Source organism: Balaenoptera borealis (assembly GCF_965194805.1).
Source record: "Balaenoptera borealis genome assembly, chromosome: 7".
Classification (NCBI taxonomy): domain Eukaryota; kingdom Metazoa; phylum Chordata; class Mammalia; order Artiodactyla; family Balaenopteridae; genus Balaenoptera; species Balaenoptera borealis.
Window position 1 is genome coordinate 85,841,500 of NC_138864.1, and position 18,827 is coordinate 85,860,326.

Below are 18,827 nucleotides of genomic sequence, written 5' to 3' on the forward strand. Positions count from 1 at the left end.
GGGTAGTATGGACATTTTAACAATATTAATTCTTCTAATCCAAGAACATAAGATATCTTTCCATTTCTTTGTATCATTTTCAAATTCCTTCATTGATGTTTTATAGTTTTTAGAGCATAGGTCTTTAACCTCCTTGGTTAAGTTTATTCCTAGGTATTTTATCTTCTTGATACGATTTTAAACAAGATTGTTTTCTTGCTTTCTCTTTCTGATAGTTCATTATTAGTTTATAGGAAAACAACAGATTGTCTATATTGATCTTGTATCCTGCAACTTTCTGAATTCATTTATTAGTTCCAATAGTTTTTTGGTGGAGACTTTAGGGTTTTCTATATATAAAATACCATGTCATCTGCAAAGAGTGATAGTTTTACTTCTTCCCTTTCAATTTGGATACATTTTATCTCTTTTTCTTGTTGGATTGCTGTGGCTAGGGCTTCCAATACTATGTTAAACAAGTGTGAGAGTGGGCATCCTTATCTTGTTCCTGATTTTAGCAGAAATGCTTTTGGTTTTTCATCATTGAGTATGATGTTAGCTGTGGGTTTGTCATAAATGGCCTTTATTTATTTATTTTTTTTGTGTGTGTGTTTGTTTGTTTATTTATTTATTTATGGCTGTGTTGGGTCTTCGTTTCTGTGTGAGGGCTTTCTCTAGTTGCGGCAAGCGGGGGCCGCTCTTCATCGTGGTGTGCAGGCCTCTCACTATCGCGGCCTCTCTTGTTGCAGAGCACAGGCTCCAAACGCGCAGGCTCAGTAATTGTGCCTCACAGGCCTAGCCGCTCCACGGCATGTGGGATCTTCCCAGACCAGGGTTCGAACCCATGTCCCCTGCACTGGCAGGCAGATTCTCAACCACTGCGCCACCAGGGAAGCCCCATAAATGGCCTTTATTATGTTGAGATATGCTCTCTCTATACTATCTCTGATGAGAATTTTTATCATGAGTAGATGTGGAATTTTGCCAAATGCCTTTTCTGTGTCTATTGAGAGGATCATGTGACTTTTATCTTTCCTTTTGTTAATGTGGTGTATCACATTGATTGATTTGCAAATATTGAACCATCCTTGCATCCCTGGAATAAATCTAACTTGATCATGGTGTATGATTCTATTTATATGTTGTAGGATTCAGTTTGCTAATATTTCATTGAGGGTTTTTGCATCTATATTCATCAAAGGTATTAACCTGTAATTTTCCTTTTGTGTAGTGTTTTAGTCTGGTTTTGGTATCAAGGTAAAGTTGGCCTCATAGTATGAATTTGGGAGTTTACCATCCTCTTTAATTTCTTGGAAAAGTTTGAGAAAGATAGGTAGAAGTTCTTCTTTATATTTTTGGTAGAATTCCCCTGTGAACCTGTCTGGTCCTGGACTTTTGTTTGCTGGAAATTTTTTTAAAATAACAGATTCAATTTCACTACTAGCGATCCATTTATGCAGATTGTCTATTTCTTCCTGATTCAATCTTGTCAGGTTGTATGTTTCTAGAAATCTGTCCATTTCTTCTAGGTTGTCCAATTTGTTGGCATGTAGCTGTAGTATTCTCTTATGATTTTTTGTATCTTGTGGTAGTGGTTGTTATTTCTCCTCTTTCATTTCTTATTTTGTTTATTTGGGTCCTCTTTTCTTCTTGGTGAGCCTGGCTAAAGGGTTATCAATTTTGCTTATCTTTTCAAAAAACTAGCTCTTGCTTTCATTGATCTTCTCTCTTATATTTTTTGTCTCTATTTTATTTATTTCCTCTCTGATCTTTATTGTTTCCTTCCTTATGCTGACTCTGGGCTTTGTTTGTTCTTCTTTTTCTAATTGCTTTAGATGGTAGGTTAGGTTGTTTATTTGAGATTTTTCTTGTTTCTTGAGGTGGGCCTGTGTCTATAAACTTCCCTCTCAGAATGGCTTTTGCTGCATTGCATAGATTTTGGAAAGTTGTGTTTCCATTTTCATTTGTTTTGAGGTATTTTCTGATTTCCTTTTTGATTTCCTCATTGACCAATTGGTTTTTTAGTAGCATGTTGTTTAAATTCCACATGTTTGTGCTTTTCCCATTTTTCTTTCGGTAATTGATTTCTAGTTTCATACTATCGTGTTTGGAAAAAATGCTTGGTATAATTCCTATCCTCTTAAATTTGCTGATACTTGTTTTGTGATCAGCATGTGATCTGTTCTGGAGACTGTTCCATGTACACTTGAAAAGAATGTGTATTCTGCTGGTTTTGGATGGAATGCCCTGTAGATATTTATTAAGTCCAATTGGTTTATTGTGTCATTTAAGACCACTGTTGTGTTACTGATTTTCTGTCTTGATGATCTGTCCATTGATGTAAGTGGGGTGTTAAAGTCTTCTACTATTATTGTATTCTTGTCAATTTTCCCCTTTATGTCTGTTACTATTTGCTTTATATATTTAGGTGCTCCTGTACTGGGTGCATATATGTTAATGATTGTAATATCCGCTTCTTGTATTGATCCTTTTATAAGGATACAGTGATATTATTATATGATATCATGTATTATATTATTATGATATTATAATGATATAATGCACTTCTTTGTCTTTTGTTATAGACTTTGTTTTAAAGTCCATTTTGTCTGATATGAGTGTTGCTATCCTTGCTGTCTTGTTGTTTCTGTTTGCATGAATGAAATATCTTTCTCCATCTCCTCACTTTTAGTCTGTGTGTGTCTTTGGCTCTGAAGTGAGTCTCTTGTAAGCAGCATATAGATGGGTCTTGTTTTTTTAATCCAATCAGACACCCTATGTCTTAAAAAATTTTTTTTATTGAGGTATAGTTGATTTACACCCTATGTCTTTTGATTGGAGCATTTAGTCTACTGATATTTTAAAAAATATTGATAAGTATGTACTTATTGCCATTTTATTACTTGTTTTCCAGTTGTTTTTGTAGTTCTTCTCTGTTCATTTCTTCTTCTTGTTGTTTCTTCTCTGTGGTTTGATGATTTTCTTTAGTGGTATGCTTGTGTTCCTTTCTCTCTAATTTTTGTGTTATCTGTTGTAGGTTTTTGATTTGTGGTTACCATGGGTTTCATATATGTTGACCTACAACTGTATCTACTTGTTTTAAACTGGTGGTCATTTAAGTTCAAACACATTCTAAAGACCTACATTTTTTACTCCCCTCCCCCCATATTTTGTGTTTTTGATGTTATATTTTATGTCCTCATGTTTATCCCTTAACTGTTTATTATAGTTATAGTTGCTTTTATAATTTTTTTGCCTTTTAATCTTCATAGTAGCTTATTTAAGTGGTTGATCCTCAGCCCTTACTATATATTTGTCTTTCCTAGTGGGATTTTCCCTTTCCTATAGATTTTTACTTCTTTCCCACTTAGAGAAGATGTTTTAGCCTTTCTTTTAGGGTAGATTTAGTATTGATTGATGAATGTTTTTAATTTTTGCTTGTCTGAGAAGTTCTTTATCTCCCTTTCAATTATAACTGATAATCTTGCTTGGTGGAGTATCCTAGGTTGCAGGTTTTCCCCCTTTCAGCACTTTGAGTATATCATGCCACTTCCTTCTGGCCTGCAAAGTTTCTGCAGAAAAATCAGCTAGTAGTCTTATGGGGGTTCCCTTGTGTATAACTCTTTGTTTTTCTCTTGCTGCCCCTAGAACTCTGTCTTTATCTTTAATTTTTGCCAGTTTAATTATGATATGTCTTGATGTGGATCTGTTTGAATTCATCTTCTTTGGGACCCTTTGTGTTTCCTGTATCTGTATATCCATTTCCTTCTTTAGGTTTGGGAAATTTTCAGCCATAATTTCATCCAATACCTTTTTAACCCCTTTCTCTCTCTTCTCCTTCTGGGACCCCTGCGAATGTTGGTACATTTGATGTTATCTCTTAAACTGTTCTCATTTTTAAAATTTGTTTTTATTTTTGCTGTTCTGATTTGGTGACTTCCATTATTCTATCTTCCAGATCACTTATGTGTTCTTCTGTACCACCTAGTCTGCTATTTATTCCTTCTAGTGTGTTTTTCATTTAAGCTATTGTATTCTTCAGTCTGACTGGTTTTTAAAAAATATTTTCCAGTTTCTTGTTAAAATTCTCACTTTGTTCATCTATTCTTTTCCCTAATTCAATTAGTAGTCTTATTACTAATGCTTTGAATTCTTTATCTGGTGAATTGTTTATTTTTGTTTCATTTTTTGGTTTTTTTAGGTGTTTTCTCTTGCTCTTTCTATTGAGACCAATTCCTCTGTCTTCTCATTTTGCTTAACTTTCTTTCTTTCTATGAAATTAGGTGAAACAGTTATCTAATTCAGTGTCCTTATGCGGGAGCATCCTTGTATAGTTTGTATGTGCCCAGTGGTTTTGATGGGAGAGCTGGATTTGATGTGAACATAAGTCACATCTTTCCACAGGGTGTGCTGGCAGCTATTACCTTGGTAGGAAGTGGGCTGGAGAAGGAGGGCTAGGGACAGAGCCAGGTGTGAGCCAAGGATTCCCCTCTCTTCAGTGGCCATCACTACCCTATCAAAGGTGGGGTCAGGTTCCAAGTTGCTGGAGCAGAAGCCCTGAGGGTAGAGTCTTTCTGGCTCTGTTCCCTTTAAGTGTGAGCCCTCCCCATTTCCAGCACTGGCACCCTTGTCCCAGAGGGGAGCAGTGCTGGAGTAGGAGGGCCTGTGCAGGCTCTTGGTGTTTGAATGGGTATAGGCTGTGGTGGTCCAGCCATAGACAGAGGTTAGGCTTCTTCTGATGTGCTGCCTGTGCTGCCCCCTCCCTGGTTAGACAATGCTTTTGGTCTTAGCTGCCTCTGTGTCTCACTGCTGAGTTCTTTCCTCAGTCATGGCAGCCCTCACTCCAGTGTGGAGCTGCAATGTGAAGTAAGCAGGGCTGGAGCATTCAGTCTGCTCAGGCTGGGGCACTCACGAGGCGGTTGCAGGAAACCAGTCAGCCACCCATGCAGTTCTGATCTGCACTTTCCACCCTGTTTTGGGAGTGAACAAGCATGTGTGCACTCCTTCTGAGTTGGATCTGGGGTTCCCTCAACCTTCCTATTAGTCCCACCTGCCCTCCAACTAGCCAAGGGGGTTTGTCTTCTCTGTGCAGGACCCCAGAGCTAGGGTGCCCAACATGTAGTTCAAATTGCTAACTCCCCAGGGAGGATCTCTGCCTGTGAAATCTCCCTTTTCCTCTGAGTCCTGTCCCTCACACAGGTCCTGACCTGATCGCTTCTCTTCCCTTTCTACCTGATTATGTGTGGATCTCTCTTCCAGCCTTGGTTGTACAGGAGTCTTTCTGCCAGTTTCCAGTTAATTTTAGGTGAGAATTGTTCCACATATGGATGTATTTTTGATGTGTTTGATGCAGGAGGTGAGTTCTACATCCTCTGACTCTGCCATCTTGATTTCTTCCTCCAAGAGCAGAGGTCTCCTCTGTCTTCTTGCTTGCATTGTTCCCATGAGAAATCTTTCATCTTATCTTTGTTCCTTTGTACATAATGTCTTTTTTCTCTGGATGTTTTTCAGATTTTCTCTTATCACCTGTTTTGAGCAATTAGATTATGATGTGTTTTGTGTAGTTTTCCTTTCTTTCATTCCTTTTTTGATGCTTAAGATTTGCTGAACTTCGTGTATAGTGAATTTATAGGTTTCATGAAATTTAGAAAATTTTTAGCTATTAATTCTTCATATATATTTTTCTGTTCTCCATCTTTTCTCCTCTCCTCTCAATTACACATACATTTAGGCTACTTGAAGTTACCCTACAGGTCACAGATTTTCTTTTTCTTTTCAAAAATTCTTTTTTCTATTTCATTTTGGATAATTTCTACTGCTATGTTTTCAAGGTCACTAATATTCTTTCTACAGTGTCTAATCTGGTATTAGTTCCCATCTGGTATAGCTTCTATCTCTACAAGTTCAATTCAGGTGATTTAAAAAATATCTTCCATGTATCTACTTAACTTTTTGAAGAATATAGTTATAATAATTGTTTTAATGTCCTTGTTTTCTAATTCTAACATCTGTATCAATTTTTTTTTGATGTCTGATCTTATTTATTTGTTACTCTTAGAACATCTCATTTTTGACTGGACTCAGACTTAGAAGTAGAAGCTCTCAGAGAGGACAGCCTCCAGCTCTTGGCAATCTGTTCCTGGCATTTTTCTTTGGCCTCCTTCATTCTCCTGGCCAAAAGTTTAGCATATTCTGCAGCCTCTTCCTTATTTTTCGTAGTACGCTGTTTCTTCAGAGCAATACACCAACGTTTGTCTTGCAGAACACGTGGAGTAACAAGATGCTGAATCTTGGGTGCTTTGGTCCTAGGTTTCTTACCTTCTTTGTTTAGGGGCTTTCTCACAACATACTGGTGGACATCATCTTCTTTAGAGAGATTGAAAAGTTTGCGGATTCTGCTAGCTCTTTGGGGCCCCAGGCAACGAGGCACACTAGTATAGTGAATCCAGGAATATCCTTCTCCCCTTTTTTTTCGATGGCCAAATTGAGAACGCTCAGATTGGCATCTACAATGCAACGCCGTACAGATTTGCCCTTTCTTTCTCCAGTCCTCCTTGGTCTGTAACAAGAATGCCCCTTACTCAGTAGCAGGCGGACTTGGCCATGGGTCAAGACACCCTGTTTCATGGGGAAACCCTGTTTGTCATTTCCACCACTGATTCGGACCACATAACCCTTCCATTCTTCACCCAGAGCGTCAGCAGCAACTTTCATGGCCATACGCTTCTCATAAAAGGTATGAAGTTTTCGTTCATCGTCCACTTCAATGAGTTTCTGGCAGCCAGTGGCCGGGAAAGAGATGTTCAGCTTCATTCTGAAGTGGCCAGCCGCCTCTGAGGCGCCGCAAAAAGAGTCTGTATCAATTTTGAGTGAATTTCAGTTTATTTATTTATCTCCACATCATGGATCACACTTTCCTGTTTCTTTACATGCTTGGTAATTTTTTATTGGATGCCCAGATATAGTCAATTTTACTTTGTTGGGTGCTAGATATTTTTGTGTTTCTATAAATCTTCTTGAGCTTAGACCTGGGAGACAGTTAAGTTAGTTGGAAACAGTTTGATCTTTTTGGGTCTTGCTTTTAAGTCTTGTTAGGTGGGACCAGAGAAGTGCTCATTCTGGGGCTACTTATTCCCTACTCCTGAGGTAATACCCTTTGAGTGCTCTGTCCAGCTCCCTTTGAATTATGAGGTGTTCCAGTCTGGCTGGCGGGCACTGGCAGTATTCCAGGCCCTTTGTGAATGCTGGGCACTGTTACCGCTAATCCTTTTGGGTGGTTCTTTCCCTGGCTTTGAGTAGTTTTCTACATGAATGTGCTGATAAGTACTCAGCTGAATACTTGAGAGGATTCTTTACAGATCTCAGAGTTCTGTCCCTTTGCTGCTCTCTTTCTTTGTCATGCTGTCTTATGAACTCTAGCTGCCTTGGTTTCTCTGAACTCTTAGCATCCATCTCCTCAACTCGGTGTCTGTTGGGCTTTGCCTGGGTTGTTTCTCCCTGTGCCATGGCCTGAAAACTCTCTCATGGCTGGAGCAATTTTACCACTCACCTCATTTATTTTATGTTTTTAAGGGGATTGCTGTCCTTTGTTTTCTGATATCCAGTGCCTTGCAAATGGTTGTTTCATACATTTTGCCCGTGTTGTGGTTGTTTCAGATGGATGGAAGATTTTTTTCCCATTACTCTATCATGGCTGGAAATGGAAGAAGTTTTAAATGATTGTTCTTAGTAAACTTCTGTGCATTTTGAGACTCATTAATTTAGAATGTGGTATATTTCCCTAAGGGGAGGTTACAAAGAGTGGCACTCAGTACCTAGTGAACTGAAAGTATTTAGTGGCAGGATCTTGGCCTGTGGCCTCAGAAACTTTGCCTATCCACTCTGAATGAATCGTCATCTCTCAGAGTCAGGGACACATCAGCCTGAGTTACAAGCACTGAAAAGTAATGCTAGAATGCTAACCTATTATATTGTAATGAGAAATGTTAACTGTCTTAGGACTGATGTTCATGTCTTGTGTCCAGTAGAATCTTTTCATAGTTCACTTGAACTAAGTGGTAATTGAATGATTTCTTGGTGTTGAATCTGAATTTAGATGAAGATAATCTGATGCATCTACCTATATTTACTATGCTATCTCCCTATTCCACATTGTTCTTATATACACACTGATTATATTTGCCTCTCTGGCTAGCCCCATTTGGATTTCATACCTTCTTCAGTATTTTAATCCTAAAGTAGACAGATTAATACCTAAATCATTTCTGGATGGCATGAAATTTATATATATATATATTTAAAAAAATTTTATTTTTTGGCTGCTTTGGGTCTTCGTTGCTGCGCGTGGGCTTTCTCTAGTTGTGGCAAGTGGGGGCTACTCTTCGTTGCGGTGCATGGGCTTCTCATTGCAGTGGCTTCTCTTGTTGTGCAGCATGGGCTCTAGGTGCGCAGGCTTCAGTAGTTGCAGCATGCGGGCTCAGTAGTTGTGGCACGTGGGCCCTAGAGCGCGTGGGCTTCGGTAGTTGCAGCACACAGGCTCAGTAGTTGTGGTGCGTGGGCTTAGTTGCTCTGCAACATGTGGGATCTTCCCGGACCATGGATCAAAACTGTGTCCCCTGCATTGGCAGGTGGATTCTTAACCACTGAGCCACCAGGGAAGTCCATATCTATCTATCTATCTATATATATATATCTACCTATCTTTAATGTGACTTTTCATATCTCTTCTTTGAACTTTTATTTGCTGATTCTTGCCTCAAAGCCTAACTTTGAGGGCAATCTTACTTCCTCTTTATCCACGTACTTTTGTGCATTCCATCTCACATTGCGTTTCCCTGATGATTAGTGGTGGTGAGCATTTTTTAATATACCTGTTGGCCGTTTGTATGTCTTATTTTGAGAAATGTCTATTTAGGTCTTTTGCCCATTTTAAAATCAGATATTTGTTTTCTTGCTATTGGGCTGTCTGAGTTTCTTATATATTTTTGTATATTAACTCCTTATTGGCTATATGGATATATTTTTTTCCATTTCATAGATTGTCTCTTCACACAATTGATTGTTTCCTTTGCTGTGCAGAGCTTTAAAAAATATTTTTTTATTTAATAAAAGACTTTAAATTCTATAATGCTTTACAATTTTCAAAAGTTTCACACACATGATTTCATATAATCCCATACTAACCTTTTTTTTTTTTTTCCCTGCAGAAGCTTTTTAATTTGATGAAATCCCTTTTGTCTATTTTAATATTGTTGCCTGTGCTTTTGAGGTCATATCCAAAAAAATCATTGAGCTTTTCCCTATGTTTTCTTCCAATAATTTTGCAGTTTCAGTTCTTATGTTTAAGTCTTTAGTCCATTTTGAATTGATTTTTGCATATGGTATGAGATAGGGGTTCATTTTCATTTCTCTGCATGTGGATACCAAGTTTTCCCAACACCATTTTTTGAAGAGACTGTACCATCTTGCATTGTGTGTTCTTGGTACCTTTGTCAAAGATGAGTTGACTATAACTGCAGAGTTTTATTTCTTGGCTCCCTATTCTGTTCCATTGGTCTAGATGTTTGTTTTTTATGCCAGTTCCATGCTGTTTTGATTAGTATAGTTTTGTAGTATATTTTGAAATCAGGTAGTATGATGCTTCCAGCTTTGTTCTTTTTGCTCAACATTGGTTCGGCTATTTGGAGTCTTGTGGGTTCATATGAATTTACACATTTTTTTTTCTATTTCTGTGAAAAATGTCATTGGAATTTTGATAGAGATTTGAATCTGTAGATCACCTTGGGTAGTAGGGACATTTTAATAATATTAATTCTTCTAATCCATGAATGTGGAATATCTTTCTATTTATTTGTGCTCTTCAATTTCTTTCATCAATGTTTTATAGTTTTTGATGCACAGATCTTCACCTCCTTGATTAAACTTATATGAGTGTTTTTGAACTGCTGAATAGCTAATATCATTTGGTAAAAGATGGGGCAAAAACTATTAGAGTCTACAAATTATCAGAAATATGGTCATAGGAAAAAAAAAGTGAATGAAGATTAGCCAATCCTTTTTTTTTTAATTTTTAAAAAAATTTATTTATTTTGTTTATTTATTTTTGGCTCTGTTGTGTCTTCGTTGCTGCATGCGGGCTTTTTGTAGTTGCGGTGAGCGGGGGCTACTCTTCGTTGAAGTGCGCAGGCTTCTCATTGTGGTGGCTTCTTTTGTTGCAGAGCACAGGCTCTAGGCACACGGGCTTCAGTATTTGTGGTACACGGGTTCAGTAGTTGTGGCTCACGGGCTCTAGAGCGTAGGCTCAGTAGTTGTGGTGCACGGGCTTAGTTGCTCCATGGCGTGTGGTATCTTCCTGGACCAGGACTTGAACCCGTGTCCTCTGCATTGGTAGGCGGATTCTTAACCACTGCGCCATCAAGGAAGCCCAAGGTTAGCCAATCTTTATGCCTGCGTTGTTGTAAAGCATTTCTTAATTGTATTGATATGACAGTGACTAAAATGTTCTGTTTTTAGCAACTAAATTGATCATAAGTTTTCCTTTGCAGGTGGATTGGACTCTAAATATTGGAGAGCAAGCCCTTGATATATGTATTGTCTCTTTCAATCAGTCAGCATCTTCTGTTTTTGTTCTTGGTGAGAGAAACTTTTTTTGCCTTAAGGATAATGGACAAATTCGATTTATGAAGAAACTTGATTGTAGCCCAAGTTGTTTTCTCCCATATTGCTCAGGTGAGTAGAAAGATTTTCTTTTATCTCTTCCATATGTCATGACTATATTTTATACATCAAAAAAAGCCCAAATCACTCACATATATTTTAAACATTTAGGAAAATAGTTTTATATGGAACATGTAATGGAAATTTTAACTTTTAAAATTTGAATAGAAGTGTGATATAAAGCACACATTTGGTTTTGTCAGTTATTTTACTTCATACAAAATGACTTGTAGAATTGGCCTCAGGTATGCATTAATGCTTTCCAAGATGTGGCTGTTCAAGATGCTTCTAAGAGAACATCAGACTCTTTTACAGGCAGAATGGAGCATAGTAATGCCTAATAGGATTATTTGTCTGTAGTGAATGTCTAGTAAATATTAGCTTAAACGTGTTAAATATTAATCAAATTCATGCTTTCTAGATAAAATGCAAAAATGTTGGCCACTATCTAGTTACAGTTTTTGTAGTTATATAAGTAGTTTTTATATACTTATAAAATGATTTTTTTCTTTTTGATATTGGTAGCTTGTAGTTGAAAAATAATGTTTTATTACTTAAAATCTTTATGCATTGTCAAGACATTAGAATTAATTTGTATCATAAATCCTCTAAAAGGGATATAATATACTGTTGGAAATGATTGTTTTCTTATTATCCTCTTTTTCTATCTTCAACCCATAGTTTCTGAAGGAACAATAAATACGTTGATTGGAAACCATAGTAACATGTTGCATGTTTATCAGGATGTGACATTGAAGTGGGCCACTCAACTTCCCCACATTCCTGTAGCAGTAAGAGTGGGCTGTTTACAGTAAGTGGTTTAATTGAACAGTTTTTTAAAAGGAGTATCTTAAGGAATTCACTAGAAGTTGTATGGCAAATGATTTTACTAAAAAATGACAAGTGACATTGAATGTCTGCAATGGAGATAATTTAAAATATAAATTTTATTGGTAAAGAAGGATATTAAAAACCCTTAATTAGCACCGTTAATCGTTTTTATCTAGTATCTCTAACAAGATATTCTTTATAAATTCAAGATTTCAAGAAAATAGTTTACCTGATAGATTATTTTCTTTAAAATGAAAAGAATTTCTTCAAGCACTTAATGGATCCCATTTAGAGATCACTTATTGTTGACTGTGAGAATGTTACACTTCAAAATTTGTTTCAGAACTTATTATGTCAAACGGTGCAGAATTGCTAATGATTATGTGTTCAGGACAGTTTAGATTTTAAATAGAGCCTTTTTGCATTTAAATGAAAGACAAAATTCGTGTGTTAACATTAACTTTACAAAATTTATCAAAAACGAGAGAAATAGATATCTAACTGTGTAATTTTTCTAGTTTGTCAGTATATGAGGCAAGATCTTGACAAACTCTTTAGCATCTCAAATTATGTTTAGGAATTGAAAATCTCAATAAATGTATAGAAACACAACTTTCTATAAAGCTTCATGTTTCCCAGATCTATTCAATTCTGCTTATTTAGATCATTTTATTGAACATTTAAAAACCGTATGTAGAATTTTTCAGTGATGCCTATAGTATCTGATCAATGTGGCTAATCCCCGCAATTTAAGAGGTTGAATGTGGAATATTATTGTTGAGGCTCAATGAAAGGCATTCATATTTGCATTAATGGTTAATCTGAAGCTTAGATGTTGGAAAAATGAAAACAATGTTTTGAAAACATTGAATATTTTAAAAAGAAACTGCTTTTCATATTTATGAGAAAATACTATAATTATAATACTATAGTTATAGTTTCTGTGCACTTAACACAAATTACAGTTATTTTGTATCTGAAGAAAAATTTAAAATTTTGAGTTAGCTTTTGCAAAGTCCACCAGATGGTCTTTTAAGTTCAACCAAACACTCAGACTCACCAGACATTTTATATCAGATTTACTTATAAGGATTTAGAACAGGAAAAATATCTTGCCAGCAGGACAACATCAAGTAATTCTCTTTTGGGAGAGTAATTCTTGCAGCGGTCCATATATCCATCCAAGAGCTGTTCTCTTTGGCCCCCCAAGTGACAGCTTAGGTGCAAGAAGACAGATTCACACTGGTGGGTATGCAGCCCATCTTGGCTTAGAGTCTCCATGCCCCTCAGGAGCCAGTATCTTTAAATACTAAAAAGTCATTGTGGTTTTTGTATGTATGTGGGGCATGGGAGAGTGATAGAAAGAACTTATTGAGATCATTTAGTTGAAATACTTATATTACAGGTATATTATTTACAAGGGATATGTCTATTTTAAGAGTCACCATACTCATTGAGAAGCTCAGAGATATGGGTTGCCAGCAGATATTTATGGTTAATTTATAGTTTCTGGTCCAGATGCAACTTACAAGTCAAGGGACAAATAGTAACTGAAAGTACCTTGAATAAAAAGTCAAATTTCTATATAGTGTGCAGCAAGATGCTTATATTCAAAATTAGCCTGACACACCTAAATTTAGGTACTTGTAAATGAAACTTCCTATTTCTCATAAAGATCATAATTATAAATAAGTGCAAATATTACCATTAATGATTTCCACGGTTAATATATAGCAATAATTTCTAATTATTCATTGGAAGATTTTTCTTATTTTTATGCACTTTAACATAAAAATATAGGATTAGAGTGTTTGAAAGAATTTCACTGTAACTTTTAGTAGAATCAAAAAAATTTATTACTGACTTAACTATAACATATTTGTATTGAGAAGTTATTATTTGAAGTTAGAGCACTGAAATAATGTCACTTCTGCTTTTTATTACCTTTAGGGTTAAACTTTTTTGGTAGAAGCTTCCTTGGCTGCATGTGTTTATTTGTAAAGGAAATTGCTGCTATTTTAATATGTTTCTTTTCAATGAATAAGAAATATTGGATTTGGATCAAGTTGGTGCAATTATACTTAATAGCAGCATTTTCTTCAGAAACTACGATGCTTTATTTCCTCCCACTCCCTCCTAGTTGGCAGTCCTAGTCCTCTCTACCTTGTTTATTATAAACCAGTTTTAAATCTGTCTGGGTTTCCTTCTTTCTTTTCAGAGTAAATGGCATTCTTGATTAGAATTTTTTTAGTCTAATTATTTTAATTTTTGTGTGTTAGACTATAGGAATGTGAAATAAATATGCAGTTTACAGAATCAGAAGAGCCCGAATGTGATAATGTTCTTTAAATTCTTAGCTATTACTGTTTTCCTCTCATTGCACAAAGTAGCTATGGAAGCCTGGCGGAGTATCTTACCTCTGCTATAGTCAGTTTCCCAAACGGCAAATAAAGATCATTGTTTATCGGTAACGTTATTCTCTCTAGAGATATGAAATATACCTAAAAGTAGAAGTCTATTTGAATGGACATTCAAAGTGATGGGAGCCTTTCCAAACTTTAGCTGGCAGCCACAGCCATTGTGCTTTAAAATCTTGTTACAGCTCATTTTTTAGTATAAACAATTTGGTCTAGGACTACGGTGTTTTTCTTCCTAGGCTATATTCACTATAGTAACTTTTTATAACTGTCAGTATTTAACATTTTATTCTTTAGTCTTCGTTGATATAGTATTCTTGACCAGAATGTTTTCCCCGTTTCTTCTCTGGATTTTCAGATTTCTTCTATCTTCGAGTCCTAACAAGTCACATAAATAAGCCTTCCCTCCTACCCTGATCTCCTTCTTTGAATTTCTATAATATTTATAGTATGTTGGTGACTGTTCTTTGCTTTTTCTAACTCCCCAATGTGATCATACACTGTTTTAATGTAAGGACCTGTTCTACTTTTGCATATCACATTGAATAATCAGTCAGAAAGCTGAACATATGGTATATGCTCGGTAGATACATGAAAATCATTGTGGTTTGTGTGTGTCAGGGTGAGGGGTGGCTAGAAAGACCTCATAAGAGCTTTTAAAGTTTTTTTTAAATATGAAAAAATTGAGACTCATAGATGGAAGGATATTGTTTCTTTGATATTTATTAGGAGAGTTTTTAAATTTCAAAGTGACTTTTTCTTTCGTTTTAGTTTAACGTTTGCTGTTAATTTGTCTTTTTTTTCCTTTGTGCTTTGTAGAAAGAGAATGTTGGCCTATATATACACTTTCTGCTATGTTATATTTTTAAGGATTTCCTTTGTGGCTTAATATTCCACATAATATTTGTAAATATTCTTGGAAGTAGGGTAGAGCATAAATTATGATTTTCAGAGCTTGTGCATTCTTACTGATATTTTCCTCTGTTAATCTATTAATCAGCAGTGGAATGCTTGTCTTTCATTACTATATTTTTCTGTCAATTTTTTGTTGAAATCTAAGTATTTTTGATTTATATATTCTAGTTCTATGTATTCAACTTATGTTTATGATAGTTATTTTATTTTATTTTTTTGGTTAGTTTAAAAAATTTTGCCAGTATAAAGTGACCTTTTTTTGTGCTTTCATTTAATGTTTTCTTGCTTCTTTGTTTTGTTTTGTTTGCTTTGAGTTCACTTTGTTATTAATTATTGGTATGCTATTGTCTATGCTTTTTTAACCTGTAACTTTATTTTGGGTGTATTTCTTATAAAAAGAATTTGATTGGATTTTTCAACCCATTTTGGAGACCCATTTAAAATTGTTACATTCGATGTATTTTGTCAATTTTCAGCTTCTATGATATTCTCTACTTTTTATACTATTTTCTTTGGTTTCCATTTCTTGTATGTGAGTTGTGGTTTCATTGCACTTGGAATTCTTTCATGTATTAGATGTTACATACACATACATATCTCTTTTCTTTATTTTACCATAAAATATAACACCCTATACCATTCTGGGGAACATTAAATCAGCCTACTGAGGGAAGAAGCACAATTAATAAGTTAAAAAATTAAAATTCATGATATAAAAAGATTCACAATCTTTAACAGATATAGAAAAATACATTAAAATCACTGTATGATCGTATTGCCTAGATAAAAAGTGAATGCAAATTTTAAAAACATTCTTGAAAAGAGCATTAGTTTACAATAATAATTTATAGCTGATAAAAATACATGACAGAAAAATATTGTACAATGATAAATTTTTATCATACTGCTGTGGGCCTGGGTTTGATCCCTGGTGGGGGAACTAAGATCCTCTAAGCCACATGGCATGGCTGGAAAAAAAAAAGATAAAACTCAAGCATTATTTAAAGTTACCTCAATCTTACCATCCAGAATTGACATTTGTTAGCACCTGTTAAACATCAAGCCTGATATTTTTGTCTACAGATATGCCAATTAGGCATAGGATAAAATTTACAAAGCAGAATCATATGTTTTTTATATATAAGTTTATTTTATGTTCTAAGAGAAAAAAGAAATAGATAAAATGGAAGGAATAAATGAATTTTACATAGATATTAATTCACAACAATGTATTTCAGTTTCTAAAAGACCCCTCTAAGTATAGAAAAAAAGTAAAAGGTTGATATTTTCAATTTTTTAAAGTGGTATTTCAACTTTTGGCAGTGTCTGTTGACTCCTGTTATAAAAGATAAGGAAAACAGCAACTTATGCTTTCTTCTTCCTCTCTTCTTACCAAGTTCTGACATTGTTGGTATCTTACTATTATTTATTTTGTCAAAGTTTAAAACATTTACATACATTTTAGTAATCACTATTTTTAGTCCTTTATTCTATCCTCTCAAAGCTCACTGCCAATTCTTTTACCGTTCCTGAATTATCTTGATTTACTTCTTGGTTAGTTGAATTCAATCATCCAGTAGATTTGAGGAAAGCCTTATAAGTCTTCTTGCAATCTTGAGAATTGTTTATTGCTTTTATACATGAAGGTTATCTTAGCTTCCCCCAGAATTTTGGAACCTCCATTTGGTGTTGATAGTGACTGTGGTAAAGTCTGAGGCTGGCTGAACTTTTCTTAAAACTTCTTATTGAATGAATTGCTTTTTCTTCCTGGATGCTCATATCTGACTTATTTTTTAAATCCTTAAAAGACTGTAAATTCACTAGCATCATCATCAATTGATTAATTTTGTATGTATCAGTTTGTTCTAGAACAAGGCAAGATTTGATAGATTCAAGTTTTTGTTCATATCAGAAAAATTTTCTTCCATAATACCTTTGAATATTGGTTCTGGTCTACCAGTTCAGTTTTCTTAATCAATATCATTATTATAAATATATTAAGCTTACATTGTCTTCCAAATCTAGCATCACCTCATTAATTGTCAATTTTTTTCTATTTTGATTTGTCTATTTGTCTATTTTGATTTATCCATAACTCTCTACCATGCTCTTATGTTTGTTTTTATTTTATTTTATTTTTTCTTGTTATTGCTCCTAATGTGGCTTTCATCCCTCCAGTTTGTGTTTGTGCTTTTCTAACAAAGAAAAAATTATGTTTCTTTCGTTTCATCGATACAATAGTAGCTGTTTGTCTGATTTCTTCATTTATTTCCCTAGGAAGTTCTTGCTATGGATATTTTCTGCTTTTTGCTTATGTTCTAATCTCCCTCATCTCTATCTCTTTTACTTTATTTGCAATTTCTACACAAAGGTCCTCTGTTCATTACTTTGCAATTATTGCTCATTTTAAAAATGATGGCAGCAATTTACTTAAGAATCATGTGGGAAGTGATGGGAGAGAGTAATGAACTCGGACCACCTGAGTCTTTTACCTTCTCATTGTGTTTAATTTCTCCTTTGCCCTGGTGGTCCATCTCCCTCAGTTTTCAGGGTTTAAGTGGTGGATGAGTCTAACAGAAATCCCCCTGTATCTCCAGTCACAGGCTGTTGGTGTTAAAAATCAGTGGCTGCTGCTTGTCCTCTTATCTTCATTGGTTAGGAAGCTAGCTGATTGATAAATGCATCTTATACTTCTACTGTATCTTTCTATTCTTTTTTTAAATTTTTATTGAAATAGAGTTGATTTACAATGTTGTGTTAGTTTCAGGTGTAAGGAAAAGTGATTCAGTTATATATATATGTATTTTATATATATTTTATATATATATATTTTAAGATTTGTTTCCATTATAGGTTATTAAAAGATTTTTTTGAATTTTATTTTATTTATTTTTTTGTACAGCAGGTTCTTATTAGTTATCTATTTTATACATATTAGTGTATATATGTCAATCCCAATCTCCCAATTCATCCCACCACCACCACCCCCGCCCATTACAAGATATTGAGTAAAATTCCTTATGCTATCCAGTAGGTCCTTGTTGGTTATCATACCGTGGTTTTCTATTTTCCATTTCCTGCATCCCACCTGTACCCTTAGATTTCATTATGTTAGTCTAGGGCCTGACTCTGTATACCTCTATGCTTGAGGTCTGAGAAGCATGTGTCAGCTCTTGGCATCCTGTCTTATTACGGTACAGAATTTAAAATGTTCAGCCTCAATAAAATAGATAAACAACCAGGACCTACTGTATAGCACAGGGAACTCTATTTAATAGCTTGTAATAATCTATAATGGAAAAGAATCTGAAAAAGAATAGACATAAATATATATATGTGTATAACTGAATCACTTTGCTGTATACCTAGAACATTGTAAATCAACTATACTTCAATAAAAAAAAGTAAATAAGATGTTCAGCCTCAAAATTTGCTGATTGTGACTGTAGTGATGTCCTTGTTCAATTTCCCTTTTTTTTGATGGGGGCACTGGTTGTTATTGTCATACTTTCTGCTGTTTTTTGTGAGTTTTGAGGAGTTTTGCTGTGCCATCTTTGGCTGAAAGTCATTATTTTTTTTTATCAGTTGATGTTTATTGTTGCTGGGGAGAAAATTATGGAAAACTTGATTTTTGTTGTGTTGTAAGTAACTAGTTCTTTGTGTGTGGTTGCTTGAAGAATGTTTTTCATTTTTTTTTCTGTAAATGCCACATTTGTCACTATATATTTGTATGATATTGTTTTCCTTGATTTAGTTGGGAATGTGGTGGATTTAATCTGTTTAGACTATTTGTTTGGCTGCTGAAGAAAGCTTCCTTATATTGTATGTTTGATTATTCTTTCAGTTCTGTTTGATATAGTCCATCCTTCAGGGAAATGAATATTGTTTGGTTGGCTATTTATTTTCTGTTCCCCATGTCCACTATGTTCTTCTTCATAATTTTTATTTCTTTGTCATTCTTCTTCCTGT

At 34.9% G+C, this 18,827-nt stretch overlaps 1 protein-coding gene and 1 pseudogene across 13 annotated transcripts in view; one reads left to right on the forward strand and one right to left on the reverse strand.

The window, feature by feature from the left end:
* The window catches only part of LOC309632218 (small ribosomal subunit protein eS6 pseudogene), a 260,166-nt pseudogene extending 251,844 nt beyond the window's left edge, over positions 1–8,322 (reverse strand). Inside the window, exon 1 of the transcript XR_014249542.1 lies at positions 3,866–8,322. The product of XR_014249542.1 is annotated as a small ribosomal subunit protein eS6 pseudogene (transcript). The remainder of the gene's footprint in view (positions 1–3,865) is intronic.
* The window catches only part of BBS9 (Bardet-Biedl syndrome 9), a 480,217-nt gene that overhangs the window by 116,553 nt on the left and 344,837 nt on the right, over positions 1–18,827 (forward strand). For all 12 annotated transcript variants that reach the window (XR_014246785.1, XR_014246786.1, XR_014246787.1 and 9 more), the window contains exons 11-12: positions 10,524–10,707; positions 11,377–11,506. Coding sequence is in view for 7 of the 12 variants with exons in the window: in XM_082399436.1 (XP_082255562.1) it covers positions 10,524–10,707; positions 11,377–11,506 (314 nt within the window). In the remaining 5 variants the exon portion in view is untranslated. The remainder of the gene's footprint in view (positions 1–10,523; positions 10,708–11,376; positions 11,507–18,827) is intronic.